General features: G+C 44.0%; 2 protein-coding genes and 1 long non-coding RNA gene across 12 annotated transcripts in view; all 3 read right to left on the reverse strand.

Moving 5' to 3' along the window:
- The window catches only part of braf (B-Raf proto-oncogene, serine/threonine kinase), a 34982-nt gene extending 20873 nt beyond the window's left edge, over window positions 1-14109 (reverse strand). For 5 of the 6 annotated variants that reach the window (XR_004608952.1, XR_004608950.1, XR_004608951.1 and 2 more), the window contains exons 1-7: window positions 13921-14109; window positions 8189-8290; window positions 7752-8039; window positions 4524-4627; window positions 3687-3789; window positions 1680-1828; window positions 10-129 (exon numbers count right to left, since the gene is read on the reverse strand). Coding sequence is in view for 3 of the 6 variants with exons in the window: in XM_034525840.1 (XP_034381731.1) it covers window positions 10-129; window positions 1680-1828; window positions 3687-3789; window positions 4524-4627; window positions 7752-8039; window positions 8189-8290; window positions 13921-14076 (1022 nt within the window). In the remaining 3 variants the exon portion in view is untranslated. Of the gene's footprint in view, window positions 1-9; window positions 130-1679; window positions 1829-3686; window positions 3790-4523; window positions 4628-7751; window positions 8040-8188; window positions 8291-9028; window positions 9123-13920 lie in introns of all 6 variants that reach the window. The other variant, XM_034525841.1, reaches the window with a different exon arrangement.
- A 2699-nt stretch (window positions 14110-16808) lies between these two features.
- Window positions 16809-22429, reverse strand: part of arhgef39 (Rho guanine nucleotide exchange factor (GEF) 39) — a 60107-nt gene continuing 54486 nt past the window's right edge. For 4 of the 5 annotated variants that reach the window (XR_004608964.1, XR_004608966.1, XR_004608965.1 and 1 more), the window contains 3 exons: window positions 20252-20349; window positions 19176-20140; window positions 18423-18965 (listed from right to left, as the gene is read on the reverse strand). Coding sequence is in view for 1 of the 5 variants with exons in the window: in XM_034526125.1 (XP_034382016.1) it covers window positions 16991-17024; window positions 20252-20349 (132 nt within the window). In the remaining 4 variants the exon portion in view is untranslated. Of the gene's footprint in view, window positions 17025-18422; window positions 18966-19175; window positions 20141-20251; window positions 20350-22429 lie in introns of those variants that run through there. The other variant, XM_034526125.1, reaches the window with a different exon arrangement.
- On the reverse strand, window positions 18423-19079 carry LOC117726076. The gene is made up of 2 exons (XR_004608968.1): window positions 18966-19079; window positions 18423-18920 (listed from the first exon to the last, which is right to left on the reverse strand). It is a non-coding gene; the product is annotated as an uncharacterized LOC117726076 (long non-coding RNA).

Genomic DNA, 22429 nt, shown 5'->3' on the forward strand with positions numbered 1-22429 from the left:
GGGACTCACTCGGTGGAGTCTGATGGGGGGAGTGATGGACAGGCCTCAGACACGGGGGTGGTTCCCTCTGAATAGACCTCCTCCTGGGTAAACGGGTGATGCTCGAAGAATTTGGAGACTAGCAACAAGCTGCAGAACAAACATCATCAAGATTACTTGTCTGTTATTCAATTATTCTCCACACAACTTGTTTCGGGGGTGGAGCCTAACATCAAATGTAATCAGAAGACACTAGATGACACACAGCTGTACAGCGTGGTTAAGTAAGGGCCCAATAAGTTGTCACGTTCTAACATCGCAGTTGTTCCCGAGAAAATCAAGGACAGAATCAACATTTCATTTGCAAAAGCAAAAAGACCAAAAAAAACAGTTGAGAACAGACCAACAACTACATTTAGCGACCTTTAAAGGTTCAACACTCGATCCATTTAGCATCACGCACCTACAATGTTGTTCAACTCATAATGGCCAGTTTAAACAGGAAAGGATCAAAATCGATGCAGCAGAAATATCGTCTTCTTCCTCCTGGCGGTTACATTATCCACAAATCAACTCAAAAGTTCAGTCTGATATTTGGGTGTTTTGTTCCTTGCAAATAGTGTAGCCTGGAGCCTCTACAGGTGGGAAGTCTGGGAAGCTAACTTCTTTCTAACGCCACACCTCCACATTTCTCTCATCCCCCGACCGATGCTGATTCGAGTGACATCACTTGGGGTCATTTATCATTTATCAGCTGGATACACTAAAGGCTTTTTAAAAACGTTGTATCACAATTAAGGATCTCAACACATGCACACACACTGATGTGTGAGCTTTGTGGAGTTCCACCAGTAAATATATAGAGCTCAATGTTTGGCAAGTCTGACGTGGAACAGATGTATTGTTGACTTGGAGGCATCACAATGCTATAGTGAATACATTTCAGTCTCATACGCCAGAATAAACACACACACCAGATTCCTGCTCAAAATTAACTAACAGCAAGTGGGCAGCAGTGAGAACAAAAGTGTTTTTTTATCTAGAGGAATGAATATATTATAACATGCTGGCACTGATTGCACAGAATGTGTGGCCATCCTGCACAGCGGCATGGAGCGCAGAAAGAGAACCCCCCCAAAAAATAAAGTACCTTGAAGCTAGTGACTGTGAAGCAGCATGTGTTTATTTACGGGCCGCATCGTGGGTCCCGTAAATAAAACAGCCCTCTGAGGCAAATTTGTGATATTGGGCTATACAAAATAACCTGAATTGACTTGGATATAGTCAGGGGGGAACTGGTCAGTTCCAGTACTGAGCTGGCGAATGAGGGTTTGCAAAACTGGACCTGTTAAGGTTTCGGCCATCTGGAGCTTTAGACGGAGCTAACATGGTTTTGAATATCGTATGTGTTGTAGTTTACACAGCTGCCTATTTTGGCCTCCTCTTATGGCTTGTTAAAGCAGGATAAAGGCCTATTTTGCAAAATATATTCAATAACTACATCATGTGTGCCAACAATACTTATAGGGACTGGGTGAGTTGGTACTGAGTATTACGTAATAGTCCCTTTCAAGCACTGCTATAATAACCCAAATCCAGGATCCCAAGAGATTCGTGTGCCATGACACAACGACATTGTACAGTTGGTTGGATCTCAAAGTGGTTGCAGCATCCTGGTCCTTCTATCGTGTATGACTTACTCTAGTTGGTCGTAGTTGACACACATGAGGGGAACCTCAGTGCTGCAACGCTGGTGGAACTTGTAGCCACAGGTCTGACAGCGGAAACCCTGGAAGAGCAGTTTTCTGCAGAAGTCACAGAAGGCCAGTGTGAAGAAGGTCTTCCTCACCTAGAAAACAAACACAGAATCAGAACCAATACGGGGGTCAGACACTTTCAAGTGAAGAGGGGTGCCAGTCAGAGTCACATCTGACAAATAGCTTAGTCAAATGTGTTTGTTTTTGATACACTTGACCAGGTGTTGAAGTCTCCGGTAGTTTTGTACCTTCTAGAGAGGGTGCTTTGGTGGAAATAAGATGGCAGGTATGTATAGTTGGTATATAGTTGGACTATAGTTAGTCTTGTACGGGAGTGTGACAACACGGTAGATGAGATCCTTCATTATGCTGAATGAGGTATTAGAGTTAATGACTTGACCTTTTGATACAGGGCCTGGCATTCAGAGTCTTCCTGCTGCGCCTTCCATACATCTTCAAGGGACATGGAAAGCCCTTTTGATGGTCCCGAGGAAGTAGACATAACGCACGCACGCACGATTTCCTGTTGAGGCTCGAGAGAGGACATCTGGCCCGATGTTGTACTTTTGTACCCATAGAATAGAGGAAAGATCTGTCACAACAGTGAAAAGGCGACCTCCACTTCTCCAATGCCACACCAGAGCCGAGCGTTCCAACTCTGACAGCATAATTCCTCGGACATCATAGAAACTCTGTTCCCAGAGGAAGAGAGTTCAATAACATTGTCCTTCAGCATGTCATCAATGAGCGCCTTTGTCACCTTCAGCTTAGGAGGGGGATACACAATAGAGTTTGTCGAATGGGAAGTAGATTGGTGAGAAAGACCTGACGTTTCAACAGCTCAGTGGGTCCCACTTTTGTTGTACAAATATCTGCGTGGTTAAGCAACAGGGTCTTTAACTGGGTTTTCCTGTGTTCCTACAGATGAGAGTCCTGGATTGCCTATTGTAATAAGTCTGAGTCTTCCAAAGTGGTCAGTGTAGTACAGAAAGCAGCATGGTTGCTAGTCTCACCCTCCTTCAGTAGAGAGGACCAGTATGATCCCCTGCATTCCTGTGAAGAAGGAAACACTTCAGTCCATGGGGTCAGTTTGTCTTGTGGAGTTCACTGAGCAGAGTATACAGTATGTTGAGCCTGTAACCACAACAGCTTTGCCTCTCCAGTTCCTTACAATGTATGACACGTTTAAGTGTCGTGGTAGGGCGGTGCCACAGCTCCCTCCAGGGTTGTTGAACTGCATTAAACCCTGCACAAAGGAATGGGAGGTAATGCACGATGCCCATTGTGCTGTGTGGGTCAAGGTGGTAACTGAAGGGCGGTTATGTTCGACTGCAGATTAGGAGGGATGTGGACGTGTTTGCTGATGTGAGTGATAACAGTGCTGTGGATTTGGTTGCTGAGGGTGGGAGTTTCCAAGACTGGATTCGGACAGGAATATGGAGTATGAAATCTCAAGCAGTAAACCACAGGGGTTCTTTTGTTTTGGGGGGTCAGGAGTCGACAAATCCACTTTCTCACTCATACTGCGCGGTTAGTTTGAGGGTTGAGATTGGATGATTGCAGGTATTGACTGTGGGAAACATGAATGAACCCTTGACAGGTGGTGTTGATGTAGCTGGGCAGAAGCCAGGCAGTTCACATCAGCATCGGGAAACGAGTGATTCTGCTCCTCAGCTGTTTTCGTTAGAGGCATCTCTGTCTGTCCATCTGATCACTGATATATACATATCGTTTATGTCTTTCATGATAGATTATCAGTTGTTCGTAGCACATGAAGCTCAAACCATTGCGTATGCCGTGGAGCTCTGAGCATCCCAAATGGGTTTCCATAAACGACCAAAGGACGCCAGCATTGCTTCACTGAAAAGTGTGGATCTTACGCGTCTAGTGTGAAGGCTGAGCAATATAATTATGATGATATGTTTATCGTCACTGCAGTACAGTACTTACAAAGTTGTGTGTGGTGAGCGGAACATTCTCCAGCACTTCTACGTGTAACTCTTCTCCCGTCAGCCAGGAGATGTCTGTGTCCCAGCCAATCGGCTTCTTCTCTCTGAAAGAAGGGTGGAGTCAGGTTAAAGGTCGACACCTCACACTGCTATTTATCTAACCAACTTATCCAAAGTTGCGCAAACATGACCATGATGATTTCCAAAAGAAAAGCAGCACTTGCCACTTCGAGAAAGTCAACCTTTCAAAGATTAATAAAGACAAGGTCCTCTTGCTACTCCTTTTTTTCACCCCAGCGTAGATTTCACAAAAAGAACCGATAGCATTATCACCAAATTGACATACAAAAGCGTTAGACTAAAAATGAACTGTTCAGATTTTGTATGTTAAACAATGCCTTCATTTTCCTAATTTTTTCAGATATACATTTATTGTGCCATACAGCCTTGTATTGCCAACGTTTTCTGAGACCTGCTCGCCTAAAGCTGGTCAGCATCCATGGTCACATCAGGAAGAAGAGTGTGACCTCAGCAGCTCTTGATAATTTACAGTTGGCTCCGATGTCCTCGTTACTACAGCGTATCAGGGCCATTGTAGATTTTCTTAAAGAAATTATTATGGAGCACGTTTCTTTCATCTCTGAAGTTTTTTTCTACCAATATTACACCCCTCCCCTGGCTCCTTAAAAAAAATGTACCGTCTGTGTCCCCAATACGCAGTAGTACTTTGTAGAGTTTTAAAAATAAGACACATTTAATTTTGCAGGAGGGCGACGTATTTAATAAAGTGAGTGAATACTTAATATCAGTGATAGGATGACATTTCATGTAGACTTACCCATCCTGTACCCTGTAGACTGCACAGCACTCTGGAATGAGGCCTCGCATCATCAGAGCTTTCTTCAGTGAGTCTCTCACAGTCATTCCACAGCGAGCAGGAACCTGAACACACCACAACAGCACTCGCTCAACTGACAGCAAAAAGGAAATAAGCCGACAACCACACCAAGTGTGCATGTTGAAACATCCAACTGTAAAGTTGGAGTGAGAATGTTCCTTGTAGTGATGAGTTCCATGGAAACCATGGTCTCAGGTGTACTGGATTTGGGGTGGGGTTTGCAGGCTTGAGCGTTGCTGATGGTCAAACACACAAACACAGCACTGCTGCTTCAATATATATATATATATATATATATATATATATATATATATATATATATATATATATATATATATATATATATATATACATACATACATACATGTATATATACATATATACATACATACATACATACATACATACATATATATATATATACATACATACATATTCACAGCCTTTGCTCAATACTTTGTTGAAGCACCTTTGGCAGCAATTACAGCCTCAAGTCTTCTTGGGTATGATTCCACAAGCTCGGCACACCTATTTCTGGGCAGTTTCTCCCATTCTTCTTTGCAGAACCTCTCAAGTTCCATCAGGTTGGATGGGGAGCGTCGGTGCACAGCCATTTTCAGATCCCTCCAGAGATGTTCAATGGGGTTCAAGTCAGGGCTCTGGCATGGCCCACTCAAGGACATTCACAGAGTTGTCCCGAAGCCACTCCTTTGTTATCTTGGCTGTCTCTAGGAAGAGTCCTGGTGGTTCCAAACTTCTTCCATTTCCAGATGATGGAGGCCACTGTGCTCATTGGGACTTTCAATGCTGCAGAAATTTTTCTGTACCCTTCGCCAGATCTGTGCCTCAATACAATTCTGTCTCGGAGGTCTACAGATAATTCCTTGGACTTCATGGCTTGGTTTATGCTCTGATATGCACTGTCAACTGTGGTACCTTATATATACAGGTGTGTGCCTTTCTAAATCATGTCCAATCAACTGAATTTAGCACAAGTGGACTCCAATCAAGTAGTAGAAACATCTCAAGGATGATCAGTGGAAACAGGATGCACCTGAGCTACATGTTGAGTGTCATGGCAAAGGCTGTGAATACTTATGTACATGTTATGTTTTCATTCTTTATTTTTAATAGATTTACAAAAATTTGCAAAAAACAGTTTTCACTTTGTCATTATGGGTTGTTGTGTGTAGAATGTTGCGTGTGCGCGCTCCTGCAGCAGAACACGGCAGGTTAAAGACCGCTGTAATGCTTTCTGCTGCAGGAGAGGCACACAAACAGCCTGAAAGAGCTGAGCAATAAATGAGCATTAAGAAACATCGATGCTGGTCTGTTGCCGTCATCGTGCTTCAGGAAACTCAAGTCGGGAACGGAGAAGCGTCACAGCGCTGCGTGCCGTGCTTTCTGCTGCGAGTCAGGCTGCGAGTCCAGCCTGCTGCTCACGTCCACCCCTCACAGGCACGCTCACCGTAATGTACCGCATACCGCTGGAAAGTGCCGCTTAATGTTCACAATCCTTTGGAATTACATCGTAAAGTGTTAACTTTCGAAGAGTTCCGGTCATTTGAATTTGGCATGTCACTTTCTGTCGCCGGAGACGGGGTTTGTACTAAAAATGAGTTTTAGAGTTGTAAAATTAACAGCTGCATCCAGAGTATTTTTCCTCGGCATAACGAAGGCACATCAAACCCACGGGACTGCACCGCCCCGGACCAACAACACTGTTCTTTACTTTTTAGTTATTGGCTTTTACTTGCAATTCATATTGGTTCACACAAACACTCCATCAGGGGCGTCATTAGGCCTATTTTAGTGGGGCTACAGAATGTGTCTGTCGGTAGTTGTTAACGAGTGTCCAGGTCAAAGATTCCAGCATTTGTAGTCCTTGACCCGCTGACCTGAAGTTGACTCCAACACTTCCTATTCTTCAGCCTGAACCATGAGATAATATTTTTTTAAGTACCGTTTCCCTCTGTTCTGTGCTCTAAGTACCGATACACCTGGCTTGATTTCTAAGTACCTTTACACCTGGGCTGTGTACAAAGTAACGTTACACCTGGGCTGTGTACAAAGTAACGTTTACACCTGGGCTGTGTACAAAGTAACGTTACACCTGGGCTGTGTACAAAGTAACGTTTACACCTGGGCTGTGTACAAAGTAACGTTACACCTGGGCTGTGTACAAAGTAACGTTTACACCTGGGCTGTGTACAAAGTAACGTTACACCTGGGCTGTGTACAAAGTAACGTTACACCTGGGTTGTGTACAAAGTAACGTTTACACCTGGGCTGTGTACAAAGTAACGTTTACACCTGGGCTGTGTACAAAGTAACGTTACACCTGGGTTGTGTACAAAGTAACGTTTACACCTGGGCTGTGTACAAAGTAACGTTTACACCTGGGCTGTGTACAAAGTAACGTTTACACCTGGGCTGTGTACAAAGTAACGTTTACACCTGGGCTGTGTACAAAGTAACGTTTACACCTGGGCTGTGTACAAAGTAACGTTACACCTGGGCTGTGTACAAAGTAACGTTTACACCTGGGCTGTGTACAAAGTAACGTTTACACCTGGGCTGTGTACAAAGTAACGTTTACACCTGGGCTGTGTACAAAGTAACGTTACACCTGGGCTGTGTTCTAAGTAACATTACACCTGGGCTGTGTTCTACACCTGTTCTACAGTGCTCAGAGAGGACTGAGCACTGTAAATGTCAGCCGAGATTACAACTGGAATGTTAAAATCATGAATTTAGAAGTGAGAGCATTGGGGACTACTTATTCTGTATCAAATATTATTTTTGTACATTCAATTGTGGTCATCATATTTTATGAAATCCTCACCATACAAAAAAGGTATTTTTCATTAAATCAACTTTCTCAAATGGACACAACTTTCCCTCCTCTGTTGCTCTCCCTGAGGAGTCTTCCTTTATTTTCCGTACATTTTTTCCTAATGAGGAGGGGGTCCAAGGAAAGAGGATGTAGTATGTTGTACAGCTTGTAAAGGCCTTTGAGGCAAATGTGTGATATTGGGCTAAATTAATCAAATTTTAGTATATTAAATGAATGTGATTTTGGTTTCTTATACTCTTGGACAAACAAAATCCCAAATCTAAAAATCATGTTCACTGCATAGGCATCCTCAGAGAGGACATCAGACATACCACTGTTCTCTGTTTGTTGGGCAGGAAGACCCTGACGATGGGCTTCTGGGGGGAGCGAGGGTTGGCTCGGCCGGCGTCGATGGGTGTCTGCAGGACAGACAAGGTATTGGGGGTTGAGGGAAAGGCCTGAGCCCCCCCAGCGAGCCCACAATCTCCCATCTTGACCTCCAGAAGGGCTGGCATAGGAGAAGGAGAGCAGGAGAAGTCTGTGCCGTTGCCCATGGCCTCCAGCAGCTGCTGCTCCCTCTGCTGCAGGGCGTCCAGTTTACTGGTGTACTCCTCATAGGCCTGACAGACGACACACCAGAGAGCATTGACTCAACACTTACTTATATTGCCTTGTAATGTGTTAAGGTGACGTGAATGCATGGATGTAAAACTTTTATTTACAATTACAAACTGCAATGAAACTGCATTTAAAGTCAAAACTGTCTTACCTCTAGATATATGGAAGGAGGGTTGTGTTCTCCTCCAAACTTGTCCAGAAGGGCCTCTAAGTGTTCCTGTGTCAACTTTATCATCTGTTTAATATTCCAGATCTGTGGAGAAGCAACGCAAACAATATTACCAATTTGAAATCCTTCAGTAAATGAACAACCAGTTGACGTTATGCAGATTACATTTTCCTGACTTAGGGGAACAGTTTTCCAAAAGATTCTCACCTAATGCCAGGGTCAGACTACATCATAAAAATGGTCACGAGTAGTTTTTGCCACGAATTGTCCAAGAGACATGGCAGACTGCACTGTCAGATAAGGATGCACCGATTCCGATACCACTATTGAGTACTAGTAAAACTACTCTAATACAACTGCACCCAAAACCACTATGGCAAGATGAATTAACATCTGGTCAGTTGAGCCTAATAAGCTGCCAATTTGCAACAATAGCCCAATGAATAAACAGGTTAAATCTATTATTCATTGTCAGTGAAGTGGATGTGCAAAAAAGAAGTCGGCAACACTTCAATTAGGTTGTCAACTGCCCGACAGAACCGGTTCTGTAAGAAAGTGGTATGGGTGCATCCCTAATCCCGGACCAATCAAAGCCTGCCATCTTTCACAACAAGTGAACAGTAAGAAGCCAGCTGAGCTAGCTACACGGCTAGCTAATGTGATGCCCTATTCACTGCCCTCGTACCACCGTTGGCTGTGTGAGCGTTACAGCGTGATCTCACAGGTCACACTGGCAGTTGGTTGGACCACATGTCCTTTATTTGGTAAATAGTAAATGGACTTGGCTGCAGCAGTGTGCCCTTGACCGTGGCTGCAGCGTACCAGATGGTGATGGAGGTGGTGAGGATGGACGATGGCCGTGTAGAGTAGTGGTAGGGCTCCCTAGGCATCTCACCATTTGGTTTCAATTCAGAGGCTACGATGAGATAACACGATTATCAATTCATCTTGATGCATCAACATTTTTGTATACACAAGTTATTTTTTCTAACTGACTAATTGTAAAAGACTGCATATTTGTAATGATTCATTATAAAAATAAAAATAAATGAATTTACTTCCATTTTGTTTTATTAATTCAATATTAGTAACAAATAGAAGAGATGTGTCAACTGGAGTGTTACATTTACCAGCACTGCAAAGAGAACCAGCAAGAAAAGATTCAACTGGGCCTGTAGCAGCACCCTGGTAGTAAGACATCATTCAGCTTTCCTCAGTGACTCCATGACTCTAGCTTTGGTTGTAGAGTCTCGCTGTGTTCGTGAAAACGTATCTCGGTTCAAAGTGTGTGACAAGTGAGAAAGCTCTGGTTCTCAATGACTGAGACGAGGTGCAAATCCTTTGAATATCGGTATCAGCAGACAGAAGGTTTCTGAAACATGAGTCTAATAGAACGTGGGCTAATTTGATCCTAAACGGTAATATGGTTGGTTGGTGTGTCTTTCAAACCAAATAGCTGCCACGGTGCTAACGTAGCAGCTAGGTTGCTCATGCTACAAGCTGTGGCCGTGCTCTTCTTGCAATTGGGTCGCAGAGGGTGTGGGCGGGACCTCCATTCCACCGCTACAACCCCACAACCACTAAAGAACAAGATGGCAGCGCCTTGACCCGGGATATTTGGGCCGCATGTGTCAATCTAAATTAGTCTCAGATTGCTTTATATCATACTCATAATACTTTTTGTAATCTTAAAACTGTGGCTAACAGCTAACACAGAGGATTCATTCAGTTACATTATGGAGGGAATTATGAGCTGTTGTCCAACGAGAGTTCAAAGCAGGTTTATTTTTCTTATTGTTTTTTTATGAAGAAAAAACTAAACAAATTTGAGTATTAAAGTAAACATTATAGTTTGTTAGTTTAGAGTGGTTGATTATTAATTTTTTGCAATAGTCTTTATCCTTGTCGACCAGGTGTAATAATCAACCCATTAGTAATTAGTAAACACGCACAGGGCTGTAATGAGCGCTTGCCGGCTCATCATATTTGACTTTGGAGGTGCAGATTGAACACACAGCAGCCGATGTGAGCAAGGCCGGCTCCTTAGTTTGCACGGGCCATGACGTCATGTGAGCCACACAGCGCGTGAACGTGCGCTCCCAAGGGTCGTCTTAGTTGCCGACACACCGTACCTGTACATCATGGGGCTGATTGTGAGGTAGTCAGATTCCCACATTAGGTATCGAGGTAAAAGTGTGCTAAAATATTCCTTAAATCAATGACTCTCAACAGGAAGCTTCAGAAAGTTAACGCTGTGATTTTCAATGTACAAATCAGTCACTGCTCATTGGATTGAATCCGATGAATTAAATATCAGACAGAATAATGAAGTGAGAAAAAAAATAGCAATTAATTCCCCCTATCTATACCGTATGAAAGCTGTAATAACCTAAGCATTTTACTTATTTGCAAATCATGACATTTAAAATTGCTTGGCTGTGCAACATGCGTTAGAACCGTTTACTGGTCTGTGTGGGCTTAAGAGGAGTTCACTGGTAATCATTAGGGGTGGAACAGTACATACAAGTCATGGTTTGGTTTGAACCCAGGTGTAGGAGTCAAGAGTTCAGTGTGAGTTCAGTACACGGAAGAAAAATAGAAAATACACTGCAAAGAAAATAAATGAAGGGTACACTTAATCATCACAGTAGAACACAAAGTCAATGACAATAAATCTATATCTCAAGTGAAAGCAACAGGTGGACAGGAGCGGCCACAGCAACACAACCCCAAAAAGGGAACAGACCATTTCTGTCTCCTGATCATTCATGGATGGTTTTTCTCTAGTTTTGCATTTTGCTCGTGCTCTTTTCACTACTGGTAGACCCGGTGTCAGACCTTACACTGGTGCAGTGGGCCCTAGGACCTGACCTCATGTGGCCAGTTTGGAGGCAGTCCCTGGATGATGAAGGCATTGAAGCCATTGACTGGCCTTCACGTTCCCCAGACCATCCAATAGAGAACCTCTAGGACGTAGTGTATAGGTGCATCCAACATCGCTGTCCAGGAGCTCACTGATGCCCTGATCCAGGTCTGGGAGCAGGTCTCCAAGACACTATTTGACGTCTCATCAGGGTCATGCCCAGATGTTGTCGGGAGTGCATACAGGCATGTGTGGGTCATACACTCTACTGAGCCACATTGTTATGATCAAATTGTTGGATTTTTGGTCATTTTGAATCCAGCACTCAATAGGTTAATGATTTTGGTTTACATTGAACAATCTTATGTCATTTTGTTCACGACGAATTACACAATGAAGATCATCAATAAAGATGTTCAACTTGAATAATTCATCGGCTCCAGCCCCTGAATAGGACGAGCGGTTCGGGGAATGGAATCAGAACTTGAATAATTCTTCCAATGTTTGATTTTAGTGTTCCCTTCATTTTTTTGAGCAGTGTAGATAACAATCAATCATTCTCCTTTCATTCATTTTGAACTGACACACATGCAAGTGTCCTGCTGGGGACTGGGGGAGCATTTGGTCCACTGGCAACTTACTTTTAGCATTAAAATAGGATTTCAAGTGCTCCTCTATTACACTGTACAAACATTTCCCCAAAAGCCAACAAGTTATAGGCTGTGAAACTAAAAAGCATCTCATGCTATGAAATTGAAAATACTTAAATAGAATAATAAAAAATAAAACTTGTGCACTAATGTTACAATCAGTTCCACTGTGGCTGTATGCCAATGTAAATGCCAGGCGGTCTACCAGCTGTGGTGTTTCCTTTGCTCCCACCATGGAGTGCTAACCTCAGCACTTGTTGCTACGGGTGTGCAGCTAACGTTTTACGATGCACCCATCTGGTCCCCCAATGAGTGCATCAATCTACGCAGCATGTATTCTGTGTGTGGCTGCGGTCATTGATCCTTGAAACTCAAACCCTGACTGTACTGCGTGGATCCCCCTGATCTCTGTCGGTATTCAGGGTGCAACGGATCACAAAATACATGAGGTGGCGCTATGACTATGATTCAAAGTGGGTCTGTGGGTGTCACTTTTAAGGCTGGGACTCAAATGTGTGAACTTTGTAAATGAGTCCTCTCAGACTGTCACACAGGCGCATGTCATCCCATGCAGTCAGCTGATTGATGTTATCATTCAGATGCAAACAACTCTCCCTGCTGATGCCAGTCACTTTAACTAAGAAGCCATGTCCTTTGATGATTTCATGTTGTGCAAACATAACTAGAACAGCTGATATTCAGCTCATGGGTGTTAAAGCATCCTAGAATTCACAATAACAATGGATCATGCTCTCAACTGGCGACCATCGGACGCTTTCAGGAGCAGAACTTCTGTCTGAATGTCAACTGCATGCACCGGGGTCCAAATGTAGTTCATGCCACCTCTAAACAGGTCATTGCTCAAGAGGCGGAACTACTTTTGGGATTAGTTTGTTCCACTGAACGACATCAATCGTTTGCATGTGAATAAAAGTTTCATGGCATGACACCTAGGTGTTAAATAGGTTTCTGCTACCATCATCCCAGCCCTCTAGATAACAGGCTGCAAACAGCTGGAGTTATGAGTTTTGATTGAATATTTAGTGATCATTTCATGTTTAATAGGAGAAGGAAGCCACCCATCTCACCAGGAGGAGAACTCCTCTGTCTGTGGAACAAAAGCTATGCCCTCTGTAGCTCTGGGGGAGCTTTGTAGAGTCTGAGAAAGTAACCCTGATGACGTCATCGTGACGTCAGGCTTACCTCCGATTGGACATGGAGACCACAAATGAAGGAGAAGTCAGTGTTACGAAGTGGGCGTGTGGAGCCCAGGGGCATGTGGATGGTTACCAGGTCTGGGGGGACTTGTGGGAGCGAAGGACTAAAAGTCCAGATCTCTCAGACTCTGCATTTCTGGGTCGACCTTAGACTTCACAACTACACCACTGTCAAAGGGACTTGTTGACCAGAAAGCTGAAGGGACTTGTTGGACCTTAGCACGGGGCCAGGGACCACACTCGTCAGAGGGACAGGCCACAGAATACAGAACATGGCTCCCTCTAGTCATATTATCATATTATGTTTCAGGGTAGTTTGAACTGGGACTGGAAGTATGCTGCGCTGGTGCACCGGGAGGCCTCTGACCTGCTCACTGAACAGTCAGTGATGAGGTCACAGCCTGACAGAAGGTTCCGCGTGCGTACGTGCGGTGATGGTAAAGCCTATCATATAAATACAAGTAGCATGTGTAGCTAAATTAGCTACAAACACGACTTCAGTTAGCCTCCACCTCCATCATCGTCTTCATCATCATCTCGAGGTAAAGGACCTCAGTGGATTGGTGAAAACGGAACTCTGGGCGCATCAGAGCGCGTTAGAAAACACTAATTGCGTGTCTTTATTGCGTTAACAGCGGTGTGCGTGTGTGTGCGCACCAGGCTGCCGCTGCAGTGAGCCTGGAAGACGAAGCCAAGAGCGAATGGAATAAAAGCAGCAGGCCCGAAATCAACGGGGCTCGGGAATGGACGCGTCCCCTCCCGCTGACACCGCTCCGCCGCATTGTTCCGGCCGCTGGGAGCCGCGTGTCATGGTGGCGCCGTGTCCGTTAGGTGCGTCGCCTCGGTCCCCGGCACTGCACCCCCCCGCGATCCACGGTTACAGCCGCTGTTCCCTGAACATTTACATCCAAGTACCTCCGCTCGGAGCCCGTGTCCCCCTGCCCAGCTCGGAGCCCGCTCCCCCGCCGCCGCCGCCGCGCTTACCTCCTCATCCTGCGGACCTCCGGGGATCCCCGACGTGCAGGAGGAGTCCAGCCCTGCGCCCAGCTCCTCCAGGCCCGGCTCCCTGCCCGGCTCCCGCTCCGCGGTGTCTCCGTTAAAGACGGGCGGTAGGGACTCGGCGCTGCTCAACGCCGCCATTTTAAACTGCGAGGAACTGAGTGGAAAATAATCGAGGGGAACGCAGGCTGGCTGCGGCCAGGAGGGGGAGCCAGAGACCACTACGGGGCACGGGCACCGGCGGGTTGTATCCTGGCAATAAAGATGTTTTCAATTGTTTTATAATGAATGCAAACAAGAATGTATTATTATCATTATGCCCTGGTTAATAGCTCATAAGTATAGCCCCAATAGATCATGGAAACCTAGTCATTAGTCAAGGTTTCAACATGTTATGGTTCACATGGTAATATTAAAATAGGGTTCACTATATGTGCATTTGTTTTTATGTTGTATTGTAGCTGGGTTTGTTCTGCCTGATGCAGCCCGTTATGTCTCTGGTCTATTGTTGTGCCCTTTCTTTTTGCTGTGTATTGGTTTTGTTTATATGTTGTTGTCAGTTTGTCTGTGAATTTTATTTCCATTTGATTTTGTTATTTTAGGCTGCCTTACAAACATCTGGCCAGGGACAGCAGATGGTAATTAGCTTCTCTGTCTAACTCTGGCTCACTTACAGTCCTACTGTTGATTAGTGTGCATTGTCCCTGCAAAATAAATGAATTAAATAAAATGTAAACAGCAATTTTGTATTCGGCCTCCTGGCCCCACACACTATTATACCCAAAATCCATAAATACACTTTTCCTGGGTCCTGGAACACGAGGTCCCAGGTTTATCATGAGTCCGTTCATTGGTGGTAATTTGATTATTGTCAGCTTTGCTTTCTGGATATTGTGAGTAAATCAATAATTTAAAATAAGGATTGTCCTTATTTTGTTGTCCTTAGATTTCAAGCCTGCTTATGAAAAATGATAATCAAAAACCTGCAAGTGGGGCTGCACGGTGGTGTAGTGGCTAGCACTGTCGCCTCACAGCAAGAGGGCCGCGGGTTCGATTCCCGGTCGGAGCGGTCCTTCTGTGTGGAGTTTGCATGTTCTCCCCGTGGCAGCGTGGGTTCTCTCCGGGCTCTCCGGCTTCCTCCCACAGTCCAAAGACATGCTGCAGGTTAATTGATCTCTAAATGTCCCATAGGTGTGAATGTGAGAGTGAATGGTTGTATGTCCCTACATGTGCCCTCGATGGACTGGCGGCCTGTCCAGGGTGTCCCCTGCCTTCGCCCTATGTCAGCTGGGATAGGCTCCAGCGCCCCCGCGACCCTAATGAGGATAAGCGGTATTGAAAATGGATGGATGGATGGATGGATACTGCTGTGAGAGATGTCCTCTAATTGTTGATTGTCTGGCTTTATCCACCATTGGCTGGAGTGTTTCACCTGACCCAGCTCCCCTTTACCACACATGTGCTGGCTTGGCTTGACTCGGTTAGACTCGGCCAATCAGCCCAGAGGGCCAATACGTTTGAACGTGCATGTAACCGTTTCACAGCCAGTCAAAAGGACTGTAAAAAAAGGGATAAGCAAATTTAATTTCCTATTTTTTAAATTGTATTATTTATTATTTTGTGATTGAAAACGTTCCATTATGAAGCATCAAAACCAGGAAATGTTGAATAAAAAAAAAATCAGAAAGCAGTAATCTAGTGCACATCAGAATATTCCTATTGGAACTAACACAAGTCATACAGATGATTATTAGTGTGTTAGTGTGTCCTGACCTGGTATCACTGTAATATTGTAATTACTGTAGTTCACGGCCGGTCCTGTCATGTGTCGGTGTGTCGGTGTGTCGGTCTGTCGATGTTTCATGTGTCGGTGTGTCGTCTGTCGTGTGTCGTCTGTCGTCTGTCGGTGTGTCGTGTGTCGGTGTGTCAGTGTGTCAGTGTGTCAGTGTGTCGTCTGTCGTCTGTCGTGTGTCAGTGTGTCGGTGTGTCGGTGTGTCGTGTGTCAGTGTGTCGGTGTGTCGGTGTGTCAGTGTGTCGTGTGTCGGTCTGTCTGTGTGTCAGTGTGTCGTGTGTCAGTGTGTCGGTGTGTCGGTGTGTCGTGTGTCAGTGTGTCGGTGTGTCAGTGTGTCGTGTGTCGGTCTGTCTGTGTGTCAGTGTGTCGTGTGTCAGTGTGTCGGTGTGTCGGTGTGTCGTGTGTCAGTGTGTCGGTGTGTCGGTGTGTCAGTGTGTCGTGTGTCGTGTGTCGTGTGTCAGTGTGTCGTGTGTCGGTCTGTCTGTGTGTCAGTGTGTCGTGTGTCAGTGTGTCAGTGTGTCGTGTGTCGGTCTGTCTGTGTGTCAGTGTGTCGTGTGTCAGTGTGTCAGTGTGTCGTGTGTCAGTGTGTCAGTGTCTCAGTGTGTCGTGTGTCAGTGTGTCAGTGTCTCAGTGTGTCGTCTGTCGGTGTGTCAGTGTGTCGTCTGTCGGTGTGTCAGTGTGTCAGTGTCTCGTGTGTCGGTGTGTCAGTGTGTCGTGTGTCAGTGTGTCAGTGTGTCGTGTGTCGGTCTGTCAGTGTGTCAGTGTATCAGTGTGTCAGTGTGTCAGTGTGTCGTCTGTCAGTGTATCAGTGTGTCAGTGTGTCGTGTGTCGGTCTGTCAGTGTATCAGTGTGTCAGTGTGTCAGTGTGTCGTCTGTCAGTGTATCAGTGTATCAGTGTGTCAGTGTGTCAGTGTGTCGTCTGTCAGTGTATCAGTGTGTCAGTGTGTCAGTGTGTCAGTGTCTCAGTGTGTCGTCTGTCAGTGTATCAGTGTGTCAGTGTGTCGTCTGTCGGTGTGTCAGTGTGTTTATATCTAAGATTGTTTCGTTCAATTGATTTGACCGAAGAACATCCAACTCATTTACATCTTTGTTTAGCTGCCGGCTCTGATGGTCCGATGGGGGGCGGAGCTGTAAGACCTGGTCGGATGGTTGTAGGTTCCATTTCTGATATCTTCAGAACCTGGTCGTCTTCGTTGAGGTTTGGCTGGAACCGCTCTTCCTCGTCTCTCAGCGGGATGCCGGGTCAGGTGGACACACCAAGAGTCAAAGTAGTAGAAGCGAGAAGAAGTCGGTGCAGCTTTATGACGGGAACAGCAAAACCACATCTTGATTATTGAATTTAACCTGACTGAACAGAATTATTACTAGTTACTGACAGATTGGTTTTAATTCTTCCTTATTTGAACTCTGTGCTATCGGCTGCAAAATGATGCCAAAAAGAATATAAACATGAAAAGGTTTAAGTTGTTTATTAACAATTGGATGTTTCATAAAGATGCGGTCATAAAACATGGTAAGTCTTTGTCGGGAGAGCAGTTTATTATTTCAGAATGTGTCAGACATTTCAGCTTCATAACTTCTTGGAGGACTACAAATGCTTTAATCTGCAGCTTTCAGAGATCCTGCTTGATGTCATAATGACACATATAAACCGTTTTAACATTTAATTCTGATTTCTGTCTGATTTTGCACATGTATGCTCCTTTAAAAACAGAAGACGTGATTCCATCCTAAACACAGGGACCCTGCTCATTGGAGGAAAGGAGGATCAATGAGGTTCTATGATTGGTCTGAATTGTTTTCTTTTTATATTTTGTATTTCTAACTTAAGAACAGGTGAAAAAAGTCTAATCTACTTTTTTTGATCAGTGAAAACAGTTGGTAAAACAAAATGTTGCGTGTTGTTGTAATACTCATTTCGGCCACAAGAGGCTGCAGTGCACCACTCCCCGTGTTGGAAACGGGACTAAAAGCCTTCCTGTTTCCTTCCAGGAGAGATTTAATTGACATAACCTTTATCTGGCAAGTGGTGGGCGTCTCTCCTAAAATACTGTATGTTCAACTTCAGAGACATTTATATTGTGATTCCCTTTAACAAGTGGATCTCATATCAGGTACATCCATAGCAATATTCTCAGCTCAATATATGCAGAGGACCTTTATTCCTCAAGTGTACATACTGCCTAACCTACAGAGAGTGAACACTGTATGTTGTGAGCAGAGTCAGAGGTCACAAGGCAATATCTGGTCTCTGCCTCCATCTTGTGTCCATAAATCCGTACTGCAGCGTGACAACAAGCAGTATATGAGTCGTGATTCTGGTAAAGATATGTGAACCTGTCACTCAGGGACATGTCTGTCTCCCTCATGTCAAATCACTTGATCTTCTTACTTTTATTAGTATTTTCTATCTGTCATGTTTTGGTTAAATTTGAACATCTGTAAACAAACTGTTGCTCATTGGAAGAAGATGACTGGACTATATTTAGGCTTCATCCCTTCCAGTGGAGGCGTGTGAGGAAGACATCTTTTATTCCACTTCATTTCTCTTGTTTAGAGAGAAAACATTACGCTGCCGTTCAAGGACAAATTATGCTTTTGTTCTTTGGACCAGATTGTTATTTTTAGTGGGAAAACGTGTGTGCGACGTTCATGAGGTCAAAGTTGATGGTGTAGTGACCACATTTTGCAAAAATGACTTCTTTAGAGTTTTATTGGGACATTTAAATGACATCCATCTCCATTCATGATGTGTAAACCGCGTAAAAGCTTTAATGAGCTAAATGATCTGTAAAATACACACCAAGATGAGCAAAATGCTAAATAGTGTTAATAAAATGCAGAAGAGAAGCACATATTTGATGGTGGGTTAATAAAAGATATAATGAAGGATAAATAATGTGATAAAAAACATATAGAACTTTACATCTGGTTACCAGGGTTTCTTGCCTGGATGCAGATAAGTCACAGAAATCATCTCCAGAATGCAGTGCAGATGATTAAATGCACTCATTCCATTCATCATGATAATAACAACCATAAATCATCACAGTGTCTCACACATGCAACAGTTATGAGAATCTGTATATCTGGCAAATAAAACAATAAAATCAGACATTCCAAGAGTTGCACATTCGAACAGAGGATCATGTTCGTGTGAGGCAGTAAAGCGAACCGGGCTCATCGGTGGGACCTGGTCCAGTCCAGTCCAGGTCATGTGGAGATAAACCCACATGACCTGGTCCAGTCCAGTCCAGGTCATGTGGAGATAAACCCACATGACCTAGACTGGACCAGGTCATCTGGAGATAAACCCACATGACCTGGTCCAGTCTAGGTCATGTGGAGATAAACCCACATGACCTAGACTGGACCAGGTCATGTGGAGATAAACCCACATGACCTGGTCTAGTCCAGTCCAGGTCATGTGGAGATAAACCCACATGACCTAGACTGGACCAGGTCATGTGGAGATAAACCCACATGACCTGGTCCAGTCCAGGTCATGTGGGTCAACATTCTTGTTGTATTTGTAACATTCTCATCACATCCTGACGACAACTGAAGGCCTGAAGGGCTCTCGCTGTCGGCTCCAGACGGCGTCCCTAAACTGGGCTGCTCATGTGGATTATGGTTTTAATGCAGTCTGCTAGTTTCTCAAGATGACCGACCATCCATCCATATCAAGTTGGAAGAATATATTCGCAGTTATAATTATGGTTATTATATTGACAATATTATATTGAATATTGACCACCATTAAATAAAAAAGATAAGACATTATAAGACAATAATCAATATAATAGTCTATTATAGCTATTGATATTTAAAAATAACACTATTTATTTCATAAGTGTTTTTCCCACTGACACTTAGGGCCCAAAGGTGTCAAACAGCCGTCTATGACAACAGACATGAAATACAAGTGAAAACAACATTAAAAAAAAGGGTATTTGGCAACAAATACATATTTATATTGATAATCTAAAACTAGCCCTGGGGTCCACCTGTAACCGGCTGAATATTGGGTCTTTTCCCATCATGTATGTATGTATAGTTTATTTTAGAACATATCCAAAGCTTCTTTTCCTTTCTGAAGTTTGCCTGTAAATGCAGTGTAAAACCAAGACTGATGCACAGAGTGGTGCATTCAGGGACCACCACGGTGAACTCGTCAAAACACCGCTGCACTGCAGCTGTTGGTGTTACAACATTGTAAATAGAGACAAGCAGCATCAACATATATTTGGTGTGTAAAACAGCAGATGGAGAGTTTCATGGACAGGATGAGCAGAAGCTGCTGTTATTAATAATCTCCAGATGCACAAAGTTAAACTCTCAGACAGACGGTGCAGGATCATCTCAGAGGAAGTCCTTCAGAGGATCACACAGCTGGAAGTGGACTCCTCCGCACTGCGCACACACACACACACACACACACACACACACACACACACACACAGTTAGGAAAGCGTTTGCATGTAAGAGGACTGACAGCTGATGAAAGAACTGAAATGAGCCCACCTGTGCTCTGGAGCGTCACACTGCTTCATCCTCTTGGGGGCGCTGCCCATCCACTCAACTGGAGGCTTCTGAGCATGTTCATTGGTCTCACTGCTCACCTGAGGAGAGGGGCAGAAGAATGGATGGAAACTGGCTTTAGTGTGAAAAGGCCTCTGGAAAACGTGGTTTAAATTTGTTATATTTCCCAGCCACAAATAATATGTACGACTAAATGTGAGCATCAAACAAAGACGGGCTGTCCAGAGATGTGAAGAGCCCATGAGTGGAACATTTGGTACCACGCTAACCAATCTAACCACACTAACCAATCTAACCACGCCAACCAATCTAACCACGCCAACCAATCTAACCACACTAACCAATCTAACCACGCCAACCAATCTAACCACACTAACCAATCTAACCACACTAACCAATCTAACCAATCTAACCACACTAACCAATCTAACCAATCCAACCACGCCAACCAATCTAACCACACTAACCAATCTAACCACACTAACCAATCTAACCACACTAACCAATCTAACCAATCTAACCACACTAACCAATCTAACCACACTAACCACGCTAACCAATCTAACCACGCCAACCAATCTAACCACACTAACCAATCTAACCACACTAACCAATCTAACCAATCCAACCACGCCAACCAATCTAACCAATCCAACCACGCCAACCAATCTAACCACACTAATCAATCTAACCACACTAACCAATCTAACCACACTAACCACGCCAACAAATCTAACCACACTAACCAATCTAACCACGCTAACCAATCAAACCACGCTAACCAATCTAACCACGCCAACCAATCTAACCACACTAACCAATCTAACCACGCTAACCAATCTAACCACACTAACTAATCTAACCACACTAACCAATCTAACCACGCTAACCAATCTAACCACGCTAACCACTCTAACCATGCTAACCAATCTAACCAATCAAACCACGCTAACCAATCAAACCACTCTAACCATGTTAACCAATCAAACCACACTAACCAATCTAACCACGCCAACCAATCTAACCACACTAACCATGCTAACCAATCTAACCACGCTAACCAATCAAACCACTCTAACCATGTTAACCAATCAAACCACACTAACCAATCTAACCACGCCAACCAATCTAACCACACTAACCAAACTAACCAATCAAACCACGCTAACCAATCTAACCACGCTAACCACTCTAACCATGCTAACCACTCTAACCATGCTAACCAATCGAACCACACTAACAATCTAACCACGCTAACCAATCTAACCACGCTAACCAATCTAACCACGCTAACCAATCTAAGCACACTAACCAATATAACCATGCTAATAAATCTAACCACGCTAACCAATCTAACCACGCTAATCAATCTAACCACGCTAATCAATCTAACCACGCTAATCAATCTAACCACTCTAACCACGCTAATAAATCTAACCAATCTAACCACGCTAATAAATCTAACCACGCTAATCAATCTAACCACTCTAACCAATCTAACCACGCTAATAAATCTAACCACGCTAATCAATCTAACCACGCTAATAAATCTAACCAATATAACCACGCTAATCAATCTAACCACGCTAATAAATCTAACCAATATAACCACGCTAATCAATCTAACCACGCTAATAAATCTAACCACTCCAACCACGCTAATCAATCTAACCACGCTAATAAATCTAACCACTCTAACCACGCTAATCAATCTAACCACGCTAATCAATCTAACCACGCTAATAAATCTAACCAATACAACCACGCTAATCAATCTAACCACGCTAATCAATCTAACCACGCTAATAAATCTAACCAATACAACCACGCTAATCAATCTAACCACTCTAATAAATCTAACCAATACAACCACGCTAATCAATCTAACCACGCTAATCAATCTAACCACGCTAATAAATCTAACCAATACAACCACGCTAATCAATCTAACCACGCTAATCAAGCTAATCTTCTAACCCACAGGTCTCAAACTCAAGAAGAAATAAATCCTGTGCTTTTATTTTGAAGGTAATTTTTTTCTGCAGCGGAGTGCCGACTGTTCACTCTCCTTCATGCTGCGTTCACACCAAAAGAGAAGCGAACTCTCGCGTTGCTTTACTCGCGTGAATTTACGGACTATTTGTGGTCATTCGCACTGAA

The sequence above is a fragment of the Cyclopterus lumpus genome, chromosome 23, assembly GCF_009769545.1.
Source record: "Cyclopterus lumpus isolate fCycLum1 chromosome 23, fCycLum1.pri, whole genome shotgun sequence".
Lineage (NCBI taxonomy): Eukaryota > Metazoa > Chordata > Actinopteri > Perciformes > Cyclopteridae > Cyclopterus > Cyclopterus lumpus.